This window comes from Stigmatopora argus, chromosome 24 (assembly GCF_051989625.1).
Source record: "Stigmatopora argus isolate UIUO_Sarg chromosome 24, RoL_Sarg_1.0, whole genome shotgun sequence".
NCBI classification, from domain to species: Eukaryota; Metazoa; Chordata; class Actinopteri; order Syngnathiformes; family Syngnathidae; genus Stigmatopora; species Stigmatopora argus.
In genome coordinates, this window is record NC_135410.1 from 3,705,411 (window position 1) to 3,723,031 (window position 17,621).

Consider the following 17,621-nt stretch of genomic DNA (forward strand, 5'->3'; position numbering starts at 1 on the left):
GGAGGAAGCTAGAGCACCAACTCCAGAGAGGCAACACCAAAGAGGTCTGGACGAGCTTGAGGACCATTTCGGGCCATGGAGGCAACAGTGAGAGAGACCCGGAGTCCGGAGACAGGGAGTGGGCCAATGAACTGAATCAGTTCTTTAACAGATTCAGTCCTGCCCCCACTCCTCTGACCCCACAGACCAGAAGCAACTCTCCCCCTTCATTCTCCTCCTCCTCTTCCTCCCCCTCTTCCACCGGTCTCTGCATTACTGTCAATCAGGTGATAAAACAGCTAAAGAAGATCGAGGCAAGGAAGGCTACCGGTCCAGACGGCCTCAGCTCCAGACTACTGAGAATGTGTGCGGATCAGCTTGGCAAAGTGATTCTGCATATTTTCAACCTCAGCCTCAGTCTGCAGAAGGTCCCCACCTTGTGGAAAACTTCCTGTGTGGTCCCAGTTCCAAAGACTGCGAACCCTAGGGAGCCAAACCACTTCAGGCCGGTAGCATTAACCTCTCACCTGATCAAGATATTGGAGAGAATCATCCTCAATCACCTCAGCCCCCCTGATGAATGCAGAGCTGGACCCTCTGCAGGCATTGGTGTGGAAGATGCTACCACCTACCTGATGCACAGGTCTCTTTCACACCTGGAGAACACGGGAAGCACGCTGAGAATGATGTTTTTTGACCTCGCCAGTGCATTCAACACCATTCAGCTGGTCCTACTGAGAGGGAAACTGGAAGAGGCTGGAGTAAGAAACCACCTAGCCGCATGGATCATCAACTTCCTCACCGACAGACCACAATATGTGAGACTCCAGGATTGTATGTCTGATGTGGTAGCTTGCAGCACGGGGGCCCCACAAGGCACAGTGCTCTCCCCACTCCTCTTCTCCCTCTACACATCAGACTTCAAACATAATACAGACACCTGCCACCTCCAGAAGTTCTCTGACGACACCGCTATTGTTGGACGAGTGACGGACGGGAACGACCTGGAGTACAGGGGAGTCATCACAGCCTTTGTTGACTGGTGTAGGCAAAACCACCTCTACATCAACACCAGTAAGCCAAAGGAAATGGTCATCGATTTTCGGAGGAATCCTCAACAGACCACTCAGGTGAACATCCAGGGTACAGTCATTGAAATCATGGAGAATTTTAAGAACCTGGGTGTTCACCTCAACAACAAACTAGACTGGTCCACAAACATAGATGCCCTGTATAAAAGGGGCCAGAGCCGCCTCTACCTACTGAGTAGTCTACGGTCCTTTGGAGTGTGCAGGACACTGCTGAGGACCTTTTACGACACTGTGGTGGCATCTACAGTGTTTTATGGAGTGGTCTGTTGGGGATGCGGGAGCAAGGAGAGGGACAGGAACAGGCTGAATAAGCTGGTCAGAAGGGCCAGCTCTGTTCTGGGCTGTCCTTTGGACTCTGTGGAGTAAGTGGGAGAGCGGAGGATGCTGACAGCACCTCCCACCCCCTGCATGAGTCTGTGGAGTCCCTCCGAAGCTCTTTAGCAACAGACTGCGGCACTCTCATTGCAGGAAGGAGCGCTTCCGCAGATCCTTCCTCCCATCAGCTGTCAGGCTCTTTAACAAAAAAATGGCTGTGTTAAGACCTACCGTATGCATCATGTACATCTGTGTGTATGTATGTATATATGTGCTTATATGTGTGTGTATGTATATGTATGTGTTTGTACACGTATGTGTATATGTATGTATATACATATACTTCAGCAACACGCTTATTTATTTATATATTTATTCATGTATTTATTTATTAACTTACTTATTACCTGTCTATTTATGTCAAATGCCTTTCCTATTTCTGCATCCTCACCCTCTTGCTACTGGGACAACGAAATTTCCAGAATACGGGATGAATAAAAGTTATCCAATCCAATTACCGTATTTACTCGCAGATAAGCTGCTTTTTTAAACCAAAAATGATGACTGAATCAAGGGTTCGGCTTATATGCGCTTAAAAATACGACATGCACGAAACTGCAAGTTGATGCCGCCATGGCACGATTACATCATGACGCAATGGTGCCGTGACGTCATGACGCAACCAAATGCGGCCGATATGGTTATTTATTTCAAAATAGAGAAAAGATAAACGGATAAAACGCTAAACAAAATTTATTTTGACGTCTATGAATGAAATTCAAGAAACAAACGAACGTATATTGCATAAAACGTGAAATAACCCGTTCCCGTCACTGCTCGCTCGGTGCACAGCCATCTTACTTAGGGCGCTGCTGTCTAAACCTAGTTAAACATGTTCTGACTGGCCAGACACAAGTAGCCTTGATCTATAATCCTTATAAAGCGTGATTTATGGGTGTGTGTATGTTAAGATTCTCTCGCAACGTTTGTCCAAACCGTGCAACGTGGAGAATTGATTTTTTATGGTGGCCAGAAACGGCTGTTGGATCCTATTAGACGAGTGATTGCATTTCTTTACATTCTTTAAGTGCGTAAGCGCAATCTTTTAGTTGTTAAACACCCATTTTTTAAATTGCACAACAATTGTTCTTTGGTTCTAAACAAGCAGGTGGGACCGGCGAAGCTGTCGTCGTGGGCTTACGGCAACGGCTTCCCGCTGGGTCCGTAGGTGGTTGGATCATTCTGTTAGGTATTCGGGAGCATGAAGCGTGGTAGGACCCAAACGCAGGGAAGCAGGTCCCCAATTTTAAGGGTGCGGCTTATATGCGGAGGCGGCTTATATGCAAGTAAATACGGTAAATTACACTGGAGTATAAGTTGCATTTTTCAGAGGCTTGGATTTGATTATATCCAAAACAAAGAACAGACGTCATAAAATGTTCATATAGTAGGAACAATAAAACAAGCTTTACATATAGCTCGCCACCTGCCCGGGTGTTCACTCGCTCTTAGATGCCTTTTTAAATATATATTTTATAGTATCTCCCCTTGTTCCTCTTTGCGCTCAATTTGTGTCCAAGATATATTTTGCAGTATCTCGCCACGCTCGGACAGTGACTAAGATCTTGTAACGATTTGGCTTTTACTGTCTAAGTTGTGTTTACCCACTGTTAATGAATGCATCGTGGGAGTCGAGAAAGGGAAGGAAAACAGACGTGCGGAAGAGCTGAATGGACATTTTCTGTTTTTAATTGGTTGTTCTTCGTTTCACCTTTGGTGGTGGGCACTAGCTGTGTTGTTTTCAAATTTCAAATAATTGATTAAAAACCTGACAAAGCGGCAGATTAGTGGTTAGCGCGTCGCCCTCACAGTTCTGGAGTCCTGGCTTTGGCAAGCAGGCGGGTCCAAGAACTGGCATTGGTGAGCAGGCAGCTTGAACTGGTGCTGGTGAGTGGAGTGCCGACTCAGGAGCTTGGGTGTCGATAACCGCCCCACTCCTCATTCGTCGCCGCAGTGCTCGCCGCTGCCTCCAGGTGGCCAGCGCAGCATGACCGTCATCCTCCTCCGCGACTCGTCCCCAAAAGAAAAGATAAATATGACCCCAGTTGTTAGCGAGCGCTGGTTAAAACTCCTACCTGAGCTTCCACGCCGGCCACCTTGCCTTGCGGAGGCACTATAAATGGCCAACCGGGAGCCCAGGTATGGGTCCGTGGAAAGTGTCCGGGGTAACTCTCCTGGAAAGAGTGTCGCAAACAAAACCGGGCCAGGAAATCAATATCCGAGTCCGAGTCCAGCAGGTTAACCAGCTCCAGACCATCCTCACAATCTTAAAAGTCTGAAACCAACTCAAGGTAAAAGTGTGGACTGACGGAGGGCTATGGAGGTTGAACCTTATGTTCTGGTGGAAAGTACAGGGAGGATAGCATGAGCGGGAGGGGAGGAGAGCTGTCGGTAGGTAGGTGATGGGCAGGCTGTTGCTGTCGTCGGAGCTCACGCCAACGGCTTCTCGCTGGGTCCGTAGGTGGTCGGATCATTCTGTTAGGTATTCAGGAGCATGAAGCGTGGTAGGACCCAAACGCAGGGAAGCAGGCGGAGCCGGGGTTGAGAGTGCACTAACAAAACTTTAATCCTTCTCAAAAGTTCTCAAAATAACAAAGGCTTAAAAAACCAAGAACAAAACCACCCCTCTGGGAAGACACGGGGAAACGAGCACAGTACATAGCAAGAGTACATGGAAACACGTGGGTACACAGACGATCCGACAAGGACTGACAAATACACAGGGTTTAAATAGACAAACATTGGTTTATGAGACAATCAGAAACACCTGGGTCACACAAGAGGCAGCAAGCAGGAGATACACCAGTGGTGGAAAATGACAGGTTATCTCAAATGGGCAATCACAAGGAACAGGTCACATAGGGGAAAGAGACACCATAAAAACACTGTCCCTACATCACGATTATTCATCTATTGTGGCAGTTCTTGGAACCTATCTGCTGATATAGATTAGGTTTGACTACATTTTTTTTGTTAAGCCCTTCTGAATTTTTTTAAATATATAAGTTACAGGCAATTCTACTACTTAGTTGTGGCGACCCCTGAAAGCATAAGCCGAAGGTTCACCTGCTGCCAATGTTGAAATCATCAACACAGGCCATATTGGATTGGATAACTTTATTCATTCCGTATTCGGGAAATTTCGTTGTCACAGTAGCAAGAGGGTGTATATACATATATATATATATATATATATATATATATATATATATATATATATATAGGTAATAAGAAAGTTAATAAATAAATACATGAATAAATATATAAATAAATAAGCGTGTTGCTTAGCACATATATACATACATACACATAAATGTACATGCATGCATACGGTAGGTCTTAACACTCAGCCATTTTTTTTGTTAAAGAGCCTGACAGCTGATGGGAGGAAGGATCTGCGGAAGCGCTCCTTCCTGCAATGAGGGTGCCGCAGTCTATTGCTAAAGGAGCTTCGGAGGGACTCCACAGACTCATGCAGGGGGTGGGAGGTGCTGTCCATGATGGACATCATCCTGGTCAGCATTCTCCGCTCTCCCACTTCCTCCACAGAGTCCAAAGGACAGCCCAGAACAGAGCTGGCGCTCCTGACCAGCTCCGTATTGTGGTTCCGTGTTAAATAATAGGGAGAGTGATATTATATTGTGTGAATAATTTCATACATAAGTCGAACCCCTGGCAAAAGTATTTAAAAAAAATAAGACTTAGTGTGGAAGATACTTTAGTTGAATTTATTAGAGCAATATTTATTTTCCAGAAAGTTTTCTTTGTTCAGTTTTCATGTTGGTCATAAGAACTGAAAAAGTGTTTTAGCCCCAGTCTAAATATCAAGATGTCAATTCCAGGTCCAAGCTAATGCCCGTGATGCTATACTGAAAGAGCAACTCGAAAAGAAGCGAAGAGAGGCTAATCAAAGAGAAAAAGAGGCATGGAACGATCATGTAAGTACTTAAACTTTGTGCTTCCTCCTCATAATCATTACCAAGGTTATCAGGTTCAATCTGTTGTAGATTGCAGCACAGGAGGAAAGGCTTCCCGTAGCTACTGTATCAACTACCTCTAAATCCACAACCGTCAAATCTTCAACCTTGCCAGAGTCTCCTACTCCTGTTATATCTATGACTGTTGCCCTGAAGAATGTTGGAGCAGTTAGTATCCATTATCACAAAGCTTAATAAACATTTGCTTTTTTTCCTTCATATTAGCCATTTGTGTTTCACAGATGACGCCATTAGAAGCTAACCTGCCTGGCACAGAGGCTGTCACTGTCATTCGGGTGTTTTTTTGTTTATATTTGTCTTAATCATTTGTTTATGATTTTGGGAGATAACAATGGTTATTTCTTTCTTTTGTTAGAGTGAAAAGAAACATATCTTGAACAGACTTAACCAAAATCTAAAAGCTCAAAGTCCCGTGGATGCACTAGAATTGATAACCACTGCAGCTGGAGAGCAAAATCCTACTTTTCAACAGAAACTATTCGATTCCGGAAACCTTCCATACATTGAAGAAAGCAATAAGTGGGATCCAAAAGAACTCCCCGTACTTTGTGACTCTCAAACGGTCTTGGAGGAGTCCTGCTGGACTGAATCCAGTGAGTTGAACCTTAGTACAAACAAGCTTACAATATTCATTTCCATCTAATAGTTCTGCAACAGGTAAATTTAATTGATGTTATTCTTATAATTAATCAAATTGAAGTCAAAATATGAAAATACATTGGCACCTCTATTTACGAAATTAATTTGTTCCAGAAGTGGTTTCATAACTTGTATTTTTCATAAGTAAAGACAAATTTTACATTGAATTACCGCTACCTCTTCACGGACTCGCTCTGACGTCTGCCAACAGCATGCTAACCTTGGTTCCAGGATCATGGAGATGCAGCTTCCTTCTAGTGAGTGGTAGGCCAGTGAGGTGTTGGTAGATAGTCAATGAGAAAGAAACACAAAAAAAAACAAGACAACAGAAAGTGTATTTACGTTTTAGTGGTTTCATAACTTGGATTTTTTTTAGTATCTTGGAACAAAATGTTTCCTAGCAGGGCTTTTCGTAACCTGAATATTTCGAATGTAGAAGCATTCATAAGTAGAGGCACTACTGTACTTGAAGTGTAACTGATCTTTTTTTTCAGTGTTTCATATAACTTTTTACTGCCTTTTTACATAATCACTGATGGAAAAGATTTAACATTATTGCCTGTGTTTATGAATTTGAGAAATACTTTAGTATTGCTTTATCTGATATTTGGCGCTTCTTTCACTAGATCATCCACTTTTTGTTGGAGATAGAAAAAAATGGCAAGAGCAACTTCCATTTTTTCTCCCTGTATCCCAACAAACTCTAGAAGAGACATGCATTCCAACAATGGGTGAGTTACAATCTCAGACTACAGTTAAACAGTAAGATAATTTCTGCTACATTGTGGATGTTAGAAAAGATATCATATCTGAATTAGGACTTTGAAAGTTAATGATTTAAAGCACTTATCCAGATAAACTGGTCATGTCCAGTTTTCTAAATATAACTAATCACCTGAAACATACTATTTGTCCAGTATTTTTGACACAACACAGAGCAACTGAAAGTATGTCTGCCTCACTGAGCTTCTGGCCCAGATTGGAGCCTGGTGTCACACGAGGTGTTTACACTGTTGCAAGGCCACCTTTCCTTTTTGTCCGAAAATAGAACTTATGTGAGCCTATGTGAGGGTGGATTTTTATCAGAAATGCTAACCCTGTACAACCTTAGTCCGTGGCGCGTATTTGAAAATAGCACTTGCTTGGCGAATTGGACAGCAGAAAGAATCGACAAATGGCGATTTCTTTTTTAATTTTTTTATTTTTCTCAGAAATGCGAGTCCCGGGCGACGTTATGGCGGAGGCCATAAAAACGACTAAAGCGAAAATAGACCTCGCTCAGTGGATTCCGGGTAGCGATTTGTGGTAGCGGAGTTGACGGTGGAATGTCCCAGAAATGTGCAATATGCAAAAGTGCAAGCTCTGGACACCATTACGGCCCGACGCCATCAGGCATCGGCCTTATCCGAAAATAGAGCACTTTGGCTCGCGAGGATGGCGGGACGCCGGGGTGGAAGTTGAGATTCCATATAAATCCGGGCAGTGGGCTGACGTTGTTGCACTTATCCAAAAATAGAGGTCACTTGACGGCCAATTGACGGCGCAGAGGAGCAAAGTGGAACTTTTATTTCTCAGCCGGTTGGCCGGTGGTCCGGTGGCGCATGCCGGCTGCGTCGGTTTAGTTCGTTTTGTTACCTGACATGTTTCCATCCCATGCTTAGTCAGGCGAGTACAGTAATCTCTCGAATATCGCGGATATTATTCCCCTTCAAGGGCTTGGACTAAAACTCCCTATTAACCCTTTTTTGTATTTATATCAAGCGGAGAGGAACTATTTTCACTGAGTACAGTATTTTCAGTGCTTAAATTTTTATACAGATTATTTTTAGATATTAATACATTAGTCTTTTGATATGCTTATAGCTGTAATATTTACCGTATTGACACGCATATAAACCGCTTTTGTCAGAGAAAAAATGAGAACTGAATCGAGGGTACAGCTTATATGCGCATAAAAACACAACATGCAAAAAAACTGCAAATTGACGGCGCCGTGACACGATGACGTCATGACAAAATGGCGCCGTTGCATCAGCGCGTGACGTCATGATGCAAGCGAATTTGGATGATACTTTCATTTATTTCAAAATAGAGAAAAGATAAACAGATAAAACGATAGACAAAATTTATTGTGACATCTATGAATGAAATTCAAGACAAAAAAACGGATCTTGCATAAAACGTCAAAAAACTCACGTTCCTGTCACTGTTCGCTCGGGGCACAGCCATCCTACCTGGGTCCCAGGCAGCCATCTTTCCTAGGGCGATGACGTGACTGGCCAGACGCGAGAAGCCTTGATTTTGAAATAAAACAAAATTCCACTTTGATTGTTATAAATTTCCTATGTTTTCCGTTGTTTTCATTAAAATGCAGGTTATATCCTTCTTTTCGTTCAGGCAGCTAGGCTTGCAGTTCTATAGTTGTAGTGTGAGTTGTAGTCTTTAGTAGAGAGCACTGCGAACGTTTCCAGCTGAGTTTGATTCAGAAGAATGCTCTACATTGTCAATTACTTGGATTTGATATTAAAGTAGCTGAATAATCATCTGTGTGCCTTCATCTCACTCTCTGACCGGAGTATCTGGGTACATGAGGTGTCCCAGCACTATCAAAGAACATCGTAACGCTACGCTAACTCGCTAATATTGATTTTTTTCCATTGTATTTCTTGTTCGAAAGTGACAACTATTGGAGTAATATGAACCATCCCAAGAAATACCACTTGGGATGATTTTTCTTGAGATTTTCCCTTCAAAGTAACACATTTGTACTCCTTATTGAAACCATGAATATGGAGGTGAAAATTGGGAATCATGGGGGAGGCTTATACGCAATAAATTGTAAAAAAAATTCAAAAAACAAAAATGGCAATTATTTTTGTTTAAATAATGTATAGGTAGGTGGAATTGACAATTTATATTAGCGTTTTGCTTCCAGAAAAAAATATTAACTGGCACCACTTTTTAACATTTCAGTTTACATGATTTTGCCTGAGATTAAATGAAACACTTAAACAGGTGTTTTATCAGCTGCCTTGTCTTGTAGAAGTTCACTCACTTGATTTCGGTGCAGGCAGCCGCGGGCTCGATTCCCGCTGGTGGCGCTATGATTGAGTACGGATGGTCTTTTGTCTCTCTGCGTGCCCTATGGCTGCTGACTGGCGACCACTCTAGGGTGTAATCTGCCTTTCAAAGTCAATTGGGTTGGGTTCCAGCAATCCTTTCGAGGATGCGCGGTATGAAAAATGACATGTACAGTACATTGATTTATTCATTGTCTGAAGCGCAGGGGGGTGCAGTAGCCTATCCCAGCTAACTGTGCCGCAGGCAGGGGACACCCTGAATTGGTGGCCAGCCGAGTGCAGGGCTCAAGGAGACAGACAATCATTCACACTCACACTGATACCATGGGCCAACCAGCCTACTAGTACAGTACGTAATAAAATGTTATTTTAAAGGAAGTAGCCATTCATTTTGACTTTTTTAAATCATCAACTTTGTGCATTGGAACGGATGCACTTGCAACAACTTTCTTGCATCGAGATGAGGTCATCAGGCGTGATTATGCTACCTGATGACAAATTCAAAGTTTATTCAAACAGGAAATTCTATATCCACATTTTGATTAATGTTAGATTGGAAGCAACAATTAGGATATACTGCCACCTACTGTACACATGATTAATGTCAGATTGGAAACAACAATTAGGTGGACACTGCCACCTACTGCAAAATGGTGTGTCCCACCTATTCTACCACTTATATTTTCGAAACCGCATGTGCAATTTTGCGATATCACGGAATAAATTGCAATCAGTAGAAATTAGCTTTTTGCATGCATTAGTTACAGATTATAATTCAGAGATGCAGAGTTAATTCAGCTTTAGAGATTGATTAGATTGTTTAATTATCATTATAACAACATTCTTTTTGTCTACATTCTCAGTAAAAAACATAGGTGAGGTGATGCAATTGAGTGAGGGTGGAGGTCAAAGGAAGGCTTGGGGTATGAGTCCAGAATGTCAGATACTCGACGTGTTTCATGAGGCAGAAGCTCAGCCACTTACCCAGCTGATGGAGACAGTCGGCATCTACAAAGAGGCTAGCCCTGGTTTGTATTAATTTCTCCCTCTTGAAATAGCATAAGGTACAAACAGTCATACCTCTACTTTTGAATGCCTCTAGGAAAGTTTGAGGTTATGAATTTTTTTATATGCAAACGAGTGACGCAAGATATGAAAAAGATCCAAGTTACGAAATCCCCCAAAAAGTAAATGCATTTCCTCATGCATTATTTTATTTTGAATTCACCTTATTAAGCGATTAAAAACTGTACAAATGCAACATGCCACATATTTTCACACACACACACACATAGGGCACACGTAAAAGTCGAAAATGTACAGTGGTACCTCGAGATACGAGCTTAATCCGTTCCGGGACTGAGCTCGTATGACAAGATTCTCGTAACTCGAGCGGAAGTTTCCCATTGAAATGAATGGGAAACAAATTAATTCGTTCCAACTCTGAAAAAAACACCAAAAACAGTATATTGGATTGAAAAAAATGTTTTATTTCTTATAATTCGCCATATATTGACAAAGTAATAAATAAAGAGTTTTTTGAATTTAAATTAACTTGGATAACTATATACAGACACTCAACGTTTAATGTAACTTCAAACAAAACTAAATTCTAAATTTTTTGTAATCTTTTTTACCTTACGTAGTTCTACGGGTTGACACCACCTGGCCGCTCCGCCGAAGTCTTCAAAACGAACGCATCAAGAGTTGTTTGTTTTTGTCTACCCTTCAAAATATTCCGATAATGTCGCATACAAATGTCATCACAATAGGATAACGCACGACCACTTGCCAACAAGAAATAGTCTTTAAAGAACGATCGCGGGAGCATCTTTCCTGAGAAAGAATAACAGGAAATACAATAGTTGAGCTCCCACGTATTGATTGTGGGTAATGAAGTTTTATTCTGAGAAAGGTTGCCATTGCCTATGGGTGTTGTGTGCACGAGTACACTTCATTACCCAGAAAGCCCTCTTTTTGCCCGCGCGTTGTGCGTTTCCTGGTCGTATGAGAAACTCGTCTGAATTAATTAGTTCCGTTCTCGTAGATATTGTTATACACGAAAGATATGCAAAAAAAAAATGCCATGGCCACCTGGCTTGGTCGCATCACGAAATTTTGACCGCATCACGGGCGAATTATTCGATCGAAATTTCCCCCGTAAGACGAGCATTTTGTATGACGAGCGGTCGTATGACGAGGTACCACTGTACTACAAAGTGGACGAACGAGCTCTTTCCGCCATCTGGCGGACAAATACGGGTATTACATCTATTCTGTCATTTCCAAGATTTAAGCTCCTTGATCAATGATTAATACCATTAGCTAAATAATTAAAAATACAACTTTGTTTTCTTGTGTCCGGTGGGGCGTGTGGTTAGTGTGTCGGCCTCACAGATCTGGGGTCCTGGATTCAAATCCAGGTCGTCCATCTGTGTGGAGTTTGCATGTTATCCCCGGGATTGCGTGGATTTCCACCAGATATTCCGGTTTCCTCCCACATTCCAAAAACATGCATGGTAGGCTGATTGGACACTCTAAATTGCCCCTAGGTATGGGTGTGAGTGTGCATGGTTGTCCGTCTTCTTGTGCCGTGCGATTGGCTGATTCAGGGTGTCCCCGCCTCTGGCCCGGAGACAGCTGGGATTGGCTCCAGCACCCCTCATGACCCTAATGAGGATAAAGTGGTTCAGAAAATGAGATGAGAGATGTTTTCTTGTTTATCACTGCATTTTTACAATACTTATAACAATTTAAGAACAAATTAGTTATCAACACAGTAACAACAAAATCACACAGTAAACAACCATTTTATATCAATAATTCAAGTGGGTATCTCTGAGCCAATGAAGTCTATTGCAAATCCTTTTACAAAAAAGAAATATTGGAAATGCATATCTCTAATGGTGGATTAACTATTATAACATTTATGCTGCAAATTCATATGCTGAAATCAACAATTTCTTAGATAATCCAAACCAGAGTGTTGCAATTAGTACACCTGGAGAGGATGTGAGTTTGAAGAAAAGGACAACTGCCAATGTTGAGGTGGAGGCACTGATGGAATATGTACCAACAACAGATGTCTCAGACCCAAAACAGTTAAGTGAAATGGAAGCACACATGCTGCCTTCAAGTATTGCTGAGATCCAAGGTGAGTATTTAATTTAATTATATGTTGTCATATGAGTAATACATACTAAATAGATTTTTGGTACATAAATAATCTGTATTTTGCTAGATCCAGAAGATGTGGAATCAATGCTTTGGGAGGATGTTCCTGAAGTGTCACATACTTCAATGGGCCTGCATCATGCATGGGAGAAACAAGACCAACAGCCATTGTAACTATCAATGTTTTAATCACTGTAAAACTACAATGTTTTGTAATAATGGTTGTAAATTATTAATAGAGAGTGTTTTTGTTGCAGTTTCTCGAGTTTACACTTTTTGTCTTTTTTATTTTTTTATTTTTTATTATTATTATTATTATTATTTTTATTATTATTATTTACATAATAGAAGATGTACACATACATACAGCCTGAGGGGATGAACACTTATTCAAGGGATTGAGGGTTTGATCTTTTAACTCTTTCCGTCACAACAGGGAGGTAAACACACAGGTGGATTCAAAGTCATGGGGCTGGATAAGATGCAGTTTGTGGATCAAGGTTTATTGACCTGGAAGGGCCTGTGCTCTGTTTAGTGTAAAAAAAAAATCAAGAAATTATTGGCTGAATGAGGTGTAACAAATGAACGGAGCTATTGTTGGGATAACATTTCCACTGTATCAAATAAGACGGGGTTATTTTTATGAAGATGAGTTAATTTAGAAAAGTACTTAGTTTTATCTGAAATAAGAGCTTCATTGTATTTCCACAGGTAATCACTCCATGACTGAGAGAAAAACCTCTTGTTCATTTGCACGCCATTTGCACTCAGGTTTCCTGCATGGCTGTTTAAGTGCCTGTGTTTCCCCTCTGAACAGAAGTATATCTTTTAGGATGCAGCATAACCCAGCGTCAATAGTGTTATGGAACGCATTATTTAATTTGTTTGTGAGCTTGTCAATTGACTCAGCATAAAAAAAGGGAACGATGACCATGGCTCATAGCTCAAAGACACATTAGTAGTTGAGGGATTGATGTTGTGGTTACTATAACTCGGATCAACTGAAAGATTACATTAAACTAGATCTTTGAATTTAATGACGTAGTGGCCTGACATAACCCCAGATTAAAACAAATCTGTCATAGGTCAATTCATTACTATATGAATGGTAATTCATATAGTAATGAATTAATGTATTGACTGCGCAAAAACAAAAGCGTCAAATATAGTCTGAAATGCTGCACTAAAATGTTCTGATTGGATGATTACATAAATATTTGGGCATATTCAAAATACATTTGGCCTGGACTATTTTGCAGTGTCTTTTCTTGTTGCCATATTTGGAAGTGACCTAGGATTTAACAACAAACCTATGCATGTGCAAACATCGTTCAATTATTGGCCAAAATGATATGGACGGGGAAACAACAGGAAAATATGAGCATAAACAATCAAGGAGCTCCAGCTTGTGGCACAAGTGCTCCAATTATCAATCAATCAGAGGGAATTTATACAACGCTGATTTTATGTCTAAATATGTTAGACAACATTTCGTCTCCTCATTGCTCCATATAAAACTCCCATACTATAGTTCGCCTGTTTATATTCACACCACCCAAAAAGGTGAGCACCACAGACTTCTTAGGTTTGATTGGGACCAAATGGGGCAGATGTGAATACCCACTAAAGTCATCAATAATTATTGCATCTTCAGCATAAGTGATCAAGTCTGAAAAAACCCCTAACATTCATCTTAGAAGCCTGGATATGTGCCAGGGGGACAGTTGATAACAACAATAAAGAATGGCACTACTAGTCATATACGAGAATAAGACTCTACACCTATTTCATGTTCGGCGTACTTGTTAGATATCAGTGAGAACAATATAGTCAGCTTGCTTCTCTTGGTACCAGATAACGCTGATTGCAACTTTGCCGGTTATTCTGAAAAGTTTTGTCCTTGTTTGCAACAAATTATGAAATTCTTTGCCATTTCTTGATCTTTTAGAGCAGGGGTCGGGAACTTGCGGCTCTTTCACCCTTATACTGCGGCTCTGAGTGGCTTGGAAAAATAATTAAAAAAATAAAAACTACGTTGTTAGGTACGTTAGAGCACTCATTCCCTCGTCCATTCCCTGCTTCTCTGCACTCGTGTCCACTCCAGGTTTCCAAGCCACGACGTCGCCAAAGACGTAACAAGTATTTAACTGAAGTGTACTTAATTTGTGTTAGTTCTTTAATATTTTAGTTCTAAATTAGAAGATTATTTTGATCTTGACATATTAGAATAAATATATTTTATTGTTTTTCGTTGCTCAAAATAAGCGTAATACCCGCCAAAACGCTGTCCATTTGACGCAACTTTCAACTGCAGCAAGGCCAAGTATGGAGAAATGTAAGAAAGGAAAAATATGTGAAGAAAATAGAGCATTCGATGATGCCTGTGCAGCTTCATTGGCATTTACCTCTGATGAAAGTGGCCTACCAGGATGCCTAATTTGTGGAGAAAAACGGTCTAACAATAAACATTAACAAACATTAATAAACACTCATAAGTGTACGGCTGGGATGAACCCCAAAGCATGAAAGGGAAGTTGTTGTTTTCTTAAATATGTTTTTTCTTTCTAATAAATGCGTTCATAAATAAATTCATTTTAGATGACAAAAAGTATTTGCGGCTCCCAGTATTTTCTTTTCCGTGGAAACAGGATCAAATGGCTCTTTCGGTGTTAAAGGTTGCCGACCCCTGTTCTAGAGTAACTTGTCTGCCTATCATTTTCTGGTTGATGCTTCAAGTGGCTATGGTTAATTAAAACTATTTTTCCCTGAACGAGCAAGTTCAGAGATTGCTTTGGCCTCAGAAACTATGTCAGAGCCATCTTCAGCCTTCTCCATCTGAAGTATGTGATAGGCGTCTCTGTGGGAAGGTCAGCTCCCATGACGATAGTTGGTTGATTGGGTTTCTCTTGACCTGTGGGTCATCACCAGAAAGTGAGGTACAGTTTTGGGGGAACCGTGCCACTTCTACTCTGTATTCCAAAGCATTTATACACGTAGAATTGAGCCGCGGCCACTTCTATTCTGTATTCCAAAGCATTTCTAGACCTAGAATCTAGCCCCTGTTCTGTAGAATGGCATCAACATTCTATGCCTTAGAGGCAGCATCTGCTGGATTTGTCTGAGATAGCCCATTGCGCTGGGTCATTGACAGCTCTGTGTAATAGAGATCTTGTTACTGACTAATGTGTGAAACCACGTGTGCTCATTAACTATATACTTGAGTACCGTATTTACTTGCATATGAGCCGCCCGCGCGGATATGCCGCACCCTTAAAATTGCCATAATTTTTTTTGATTTTACAATTTCTCGCGTATGAGCCGCCCCTCATTCCCAATTTTCACCTCCATACTCATGGTTTTAATAGGGAGTACAAATGTGTTACTTTGAAGGAAAAATCTTAAGAAAAATCATCACAAGTGGTATTTCTGAGATATTGTATGAATCAAAAGCATATTATTAGGGTCAATATCATAAGTTAATATGCCTGTCTTTGTAAATTAAAATTATCAAATTATTCAATTTGAAAAAATAAATAAGTATCTTGATGAGAACCAGCTTCTTTCTAATTACAGAAATGACAATTTTCTCTTATGAAGTTTAAGATGTTGTGGCAGCCATATTGCTTCTAATGTCAAAATATCTCAATTTGTTCGATGGTTCATATTACTCCAATAGTTTTCACTTTCTAACAAAAGATAAAACGAAAAAAAATTAAAGTGGAATTTAGTTTTATTTCAAAATCAAGGCTACTCGCGTCTGACCAGTCAGAGCACGTTTAACTAGGTTTAGACGGCAGCGCCCTAGGTAAGACGGCTGCAGCGGGACCTAGGTAAGATGGTTGTGCCCCGAGCGAGCAATGACGGGAACGTGAATTTTTCACGTTTTATTCAAGATACCTACGTTTTTTTTCTTGAATCATAGACATCAAAATAAATTTTGTTTGGCGTTTTATCTGTTTATCTTTTCTCTATTTTGAAGTAGGGCGGCCTGGTGTGGCGAATGGTTAGCGCGTCGGCCTCACAGCTCTGGGGTGCTGGGTTCAAATCCAGGTCATGTCCACCTGTGTGGCGTTTGCATGTTCTTGCCTGCGTGGGTTTCCTCTGGGTACTCCGGTTTCCTCCCACATTCCAAAAACATGCATGGTAGGCTGATTGGACACTCTAAAATTGGGCCTAGGTATGGGTGTGAGTGTGCATGGTTGTCCGTCTCCTTGTGCCCTGCGATCGGCTGGCCACCGATTCAGGGTGTCCCCCGTTTTTGGCCCGTACTCAGCTGGGATAGGCTTCAGCATCCCCTGCGACCCTAATGAGAATAAACAGGTTCAGAAAATTAGATGAGATGAGATTTGAAGTATCGGCCGCATTCGCTTGCGTCGTGATGTCACGGCGCCATTTTGTCGTGATGTCACGGCGCCATTTTGTCGTGACGTCATCGTGCCATGTCGGCGTCAACTTGCAGTTTCGTGCATGTCAAGTTTTTATGCGGAAATAAGCCGTAGCCTCGATTCAGTCTTTTTTGTCCCACAAAAGCGGCTTATATGGGAGTAAATACGGTACTTACCTGGCCATCAGTCCAGTTTACCGAGTCCAGCCTTGTTCTGAGTTTTTGATTACTTAGTGCTTATACAAATTAATCTTTTACAGGCTACCGGGAGTCAGTACAAATCAAGGAGCAGCAGCATCTGCAGGGAAGGAGGGTAAAATACAACTTAATAGTTGTAGGTCGATTTCATGTATTAATATTAGTAACTATAGTATTTGTTTGAAATATACTGTTTTTGTTCGATCACAGGTTTATCACAAGTCGAAGAACTCCTGTTGTCCTCTTCTGATCATAGACGCACATCTGCACTTGCTCTAATCTTAGCTCACTCTTCGGTGGATGAATCCTTTTCTTCACTTTCTCGTTCACGCTCAGTTTCACCTCTTCACATAAGGGAGCAGAATGCTCTCCTTATTGGACTCTCAACAGGCCTGTTTGATGCCAACAACCCTAAGGTGAAAACTTGAAAACACATTTATTAAATAAAGAAAGAAATACATTTGAATGAAAAGAATATTCAAAATATTCTTCAATATGGCTAGAAATTATATGGTATTGAGTTTTATTTTGTGCTTTGTTGATCTGTTTCTTTTTCACACATTATCTCAAAAATGTTTTCATATAAAATACATTGGTATCTCTACTTAAAAATTTAATTTGTGCGTGACTAGTGCGGAATTGCGCAGTTGCGCAGCTTAAAAAGAATGTTGCCTGGAGTGCTTCATTTTCAGGTCGGGCTGCT

The 17,621-nt window shown here is 41.1% G+C and overlaps 1 protein-coding gene across 23 annotated transcripts in view; it reads left to right on the forward strand.

The window, feature by feature from the left end:
- nek1 (NIMA-related kinase 1) overlaps window positions 1-17,621 on the forward strand; it is an 81,372-nt gene that overhangs the window by 44,450 nt on the left and 19,301 nt on the right. For 18 of the 23 annotated variants that reach the window (XR_013298453.1, XM_077594675.1, XM_077594694.1 and 15 more), the window contains 10 exons: window positions 5,288-5,383; window positions 5,453-5,590; window positions 5,665-5,718; window positions 5,799-6,036; window positions 6,709-6,813; window positions 10,026-10,190; window positions 12,131-12,316; window positions 12,404-12,506; window positions 16,981-17,054; window positions 17,129-17,334. Coding sequence is in view for 22 of the 23 variants with exons in the window: in XM_077594675.1 (XP_077450801.1) it covers window positions 5,288-5,383; window positions 5,453-5,590; window positions 5,665-5,718; window positions 5,799-6,036; window positions 6,709-6,813; window positions 10,026-10,190; window positions 12,131-12,316; window positions 12,404-12,506; window positions 16,981-17,054; window positions 17,129-17,334 (1,365 nt within the window). In the remaining variant the exon portion in view is untranslated. Of the gene's footprint in view, window positions 1-5,287; window positions 5,384-5,452; window positions 5,595-5,664; window positions 5,719-5,798; window positions 6,037-6,708; window positions 6,814-10,025; window positions 10,191-12,130; window positions 12,317-12,403; window positions 12,507-16,980; window positions 17,055-17,128; window positions 17,335-17,621 lie in introns of all 23 variants that reach the window. The other 5 variants (XM_077594689.1, XM_077594691.1, XM_077594676.1 and 2 more) reach the window with 4 other exon arrangements.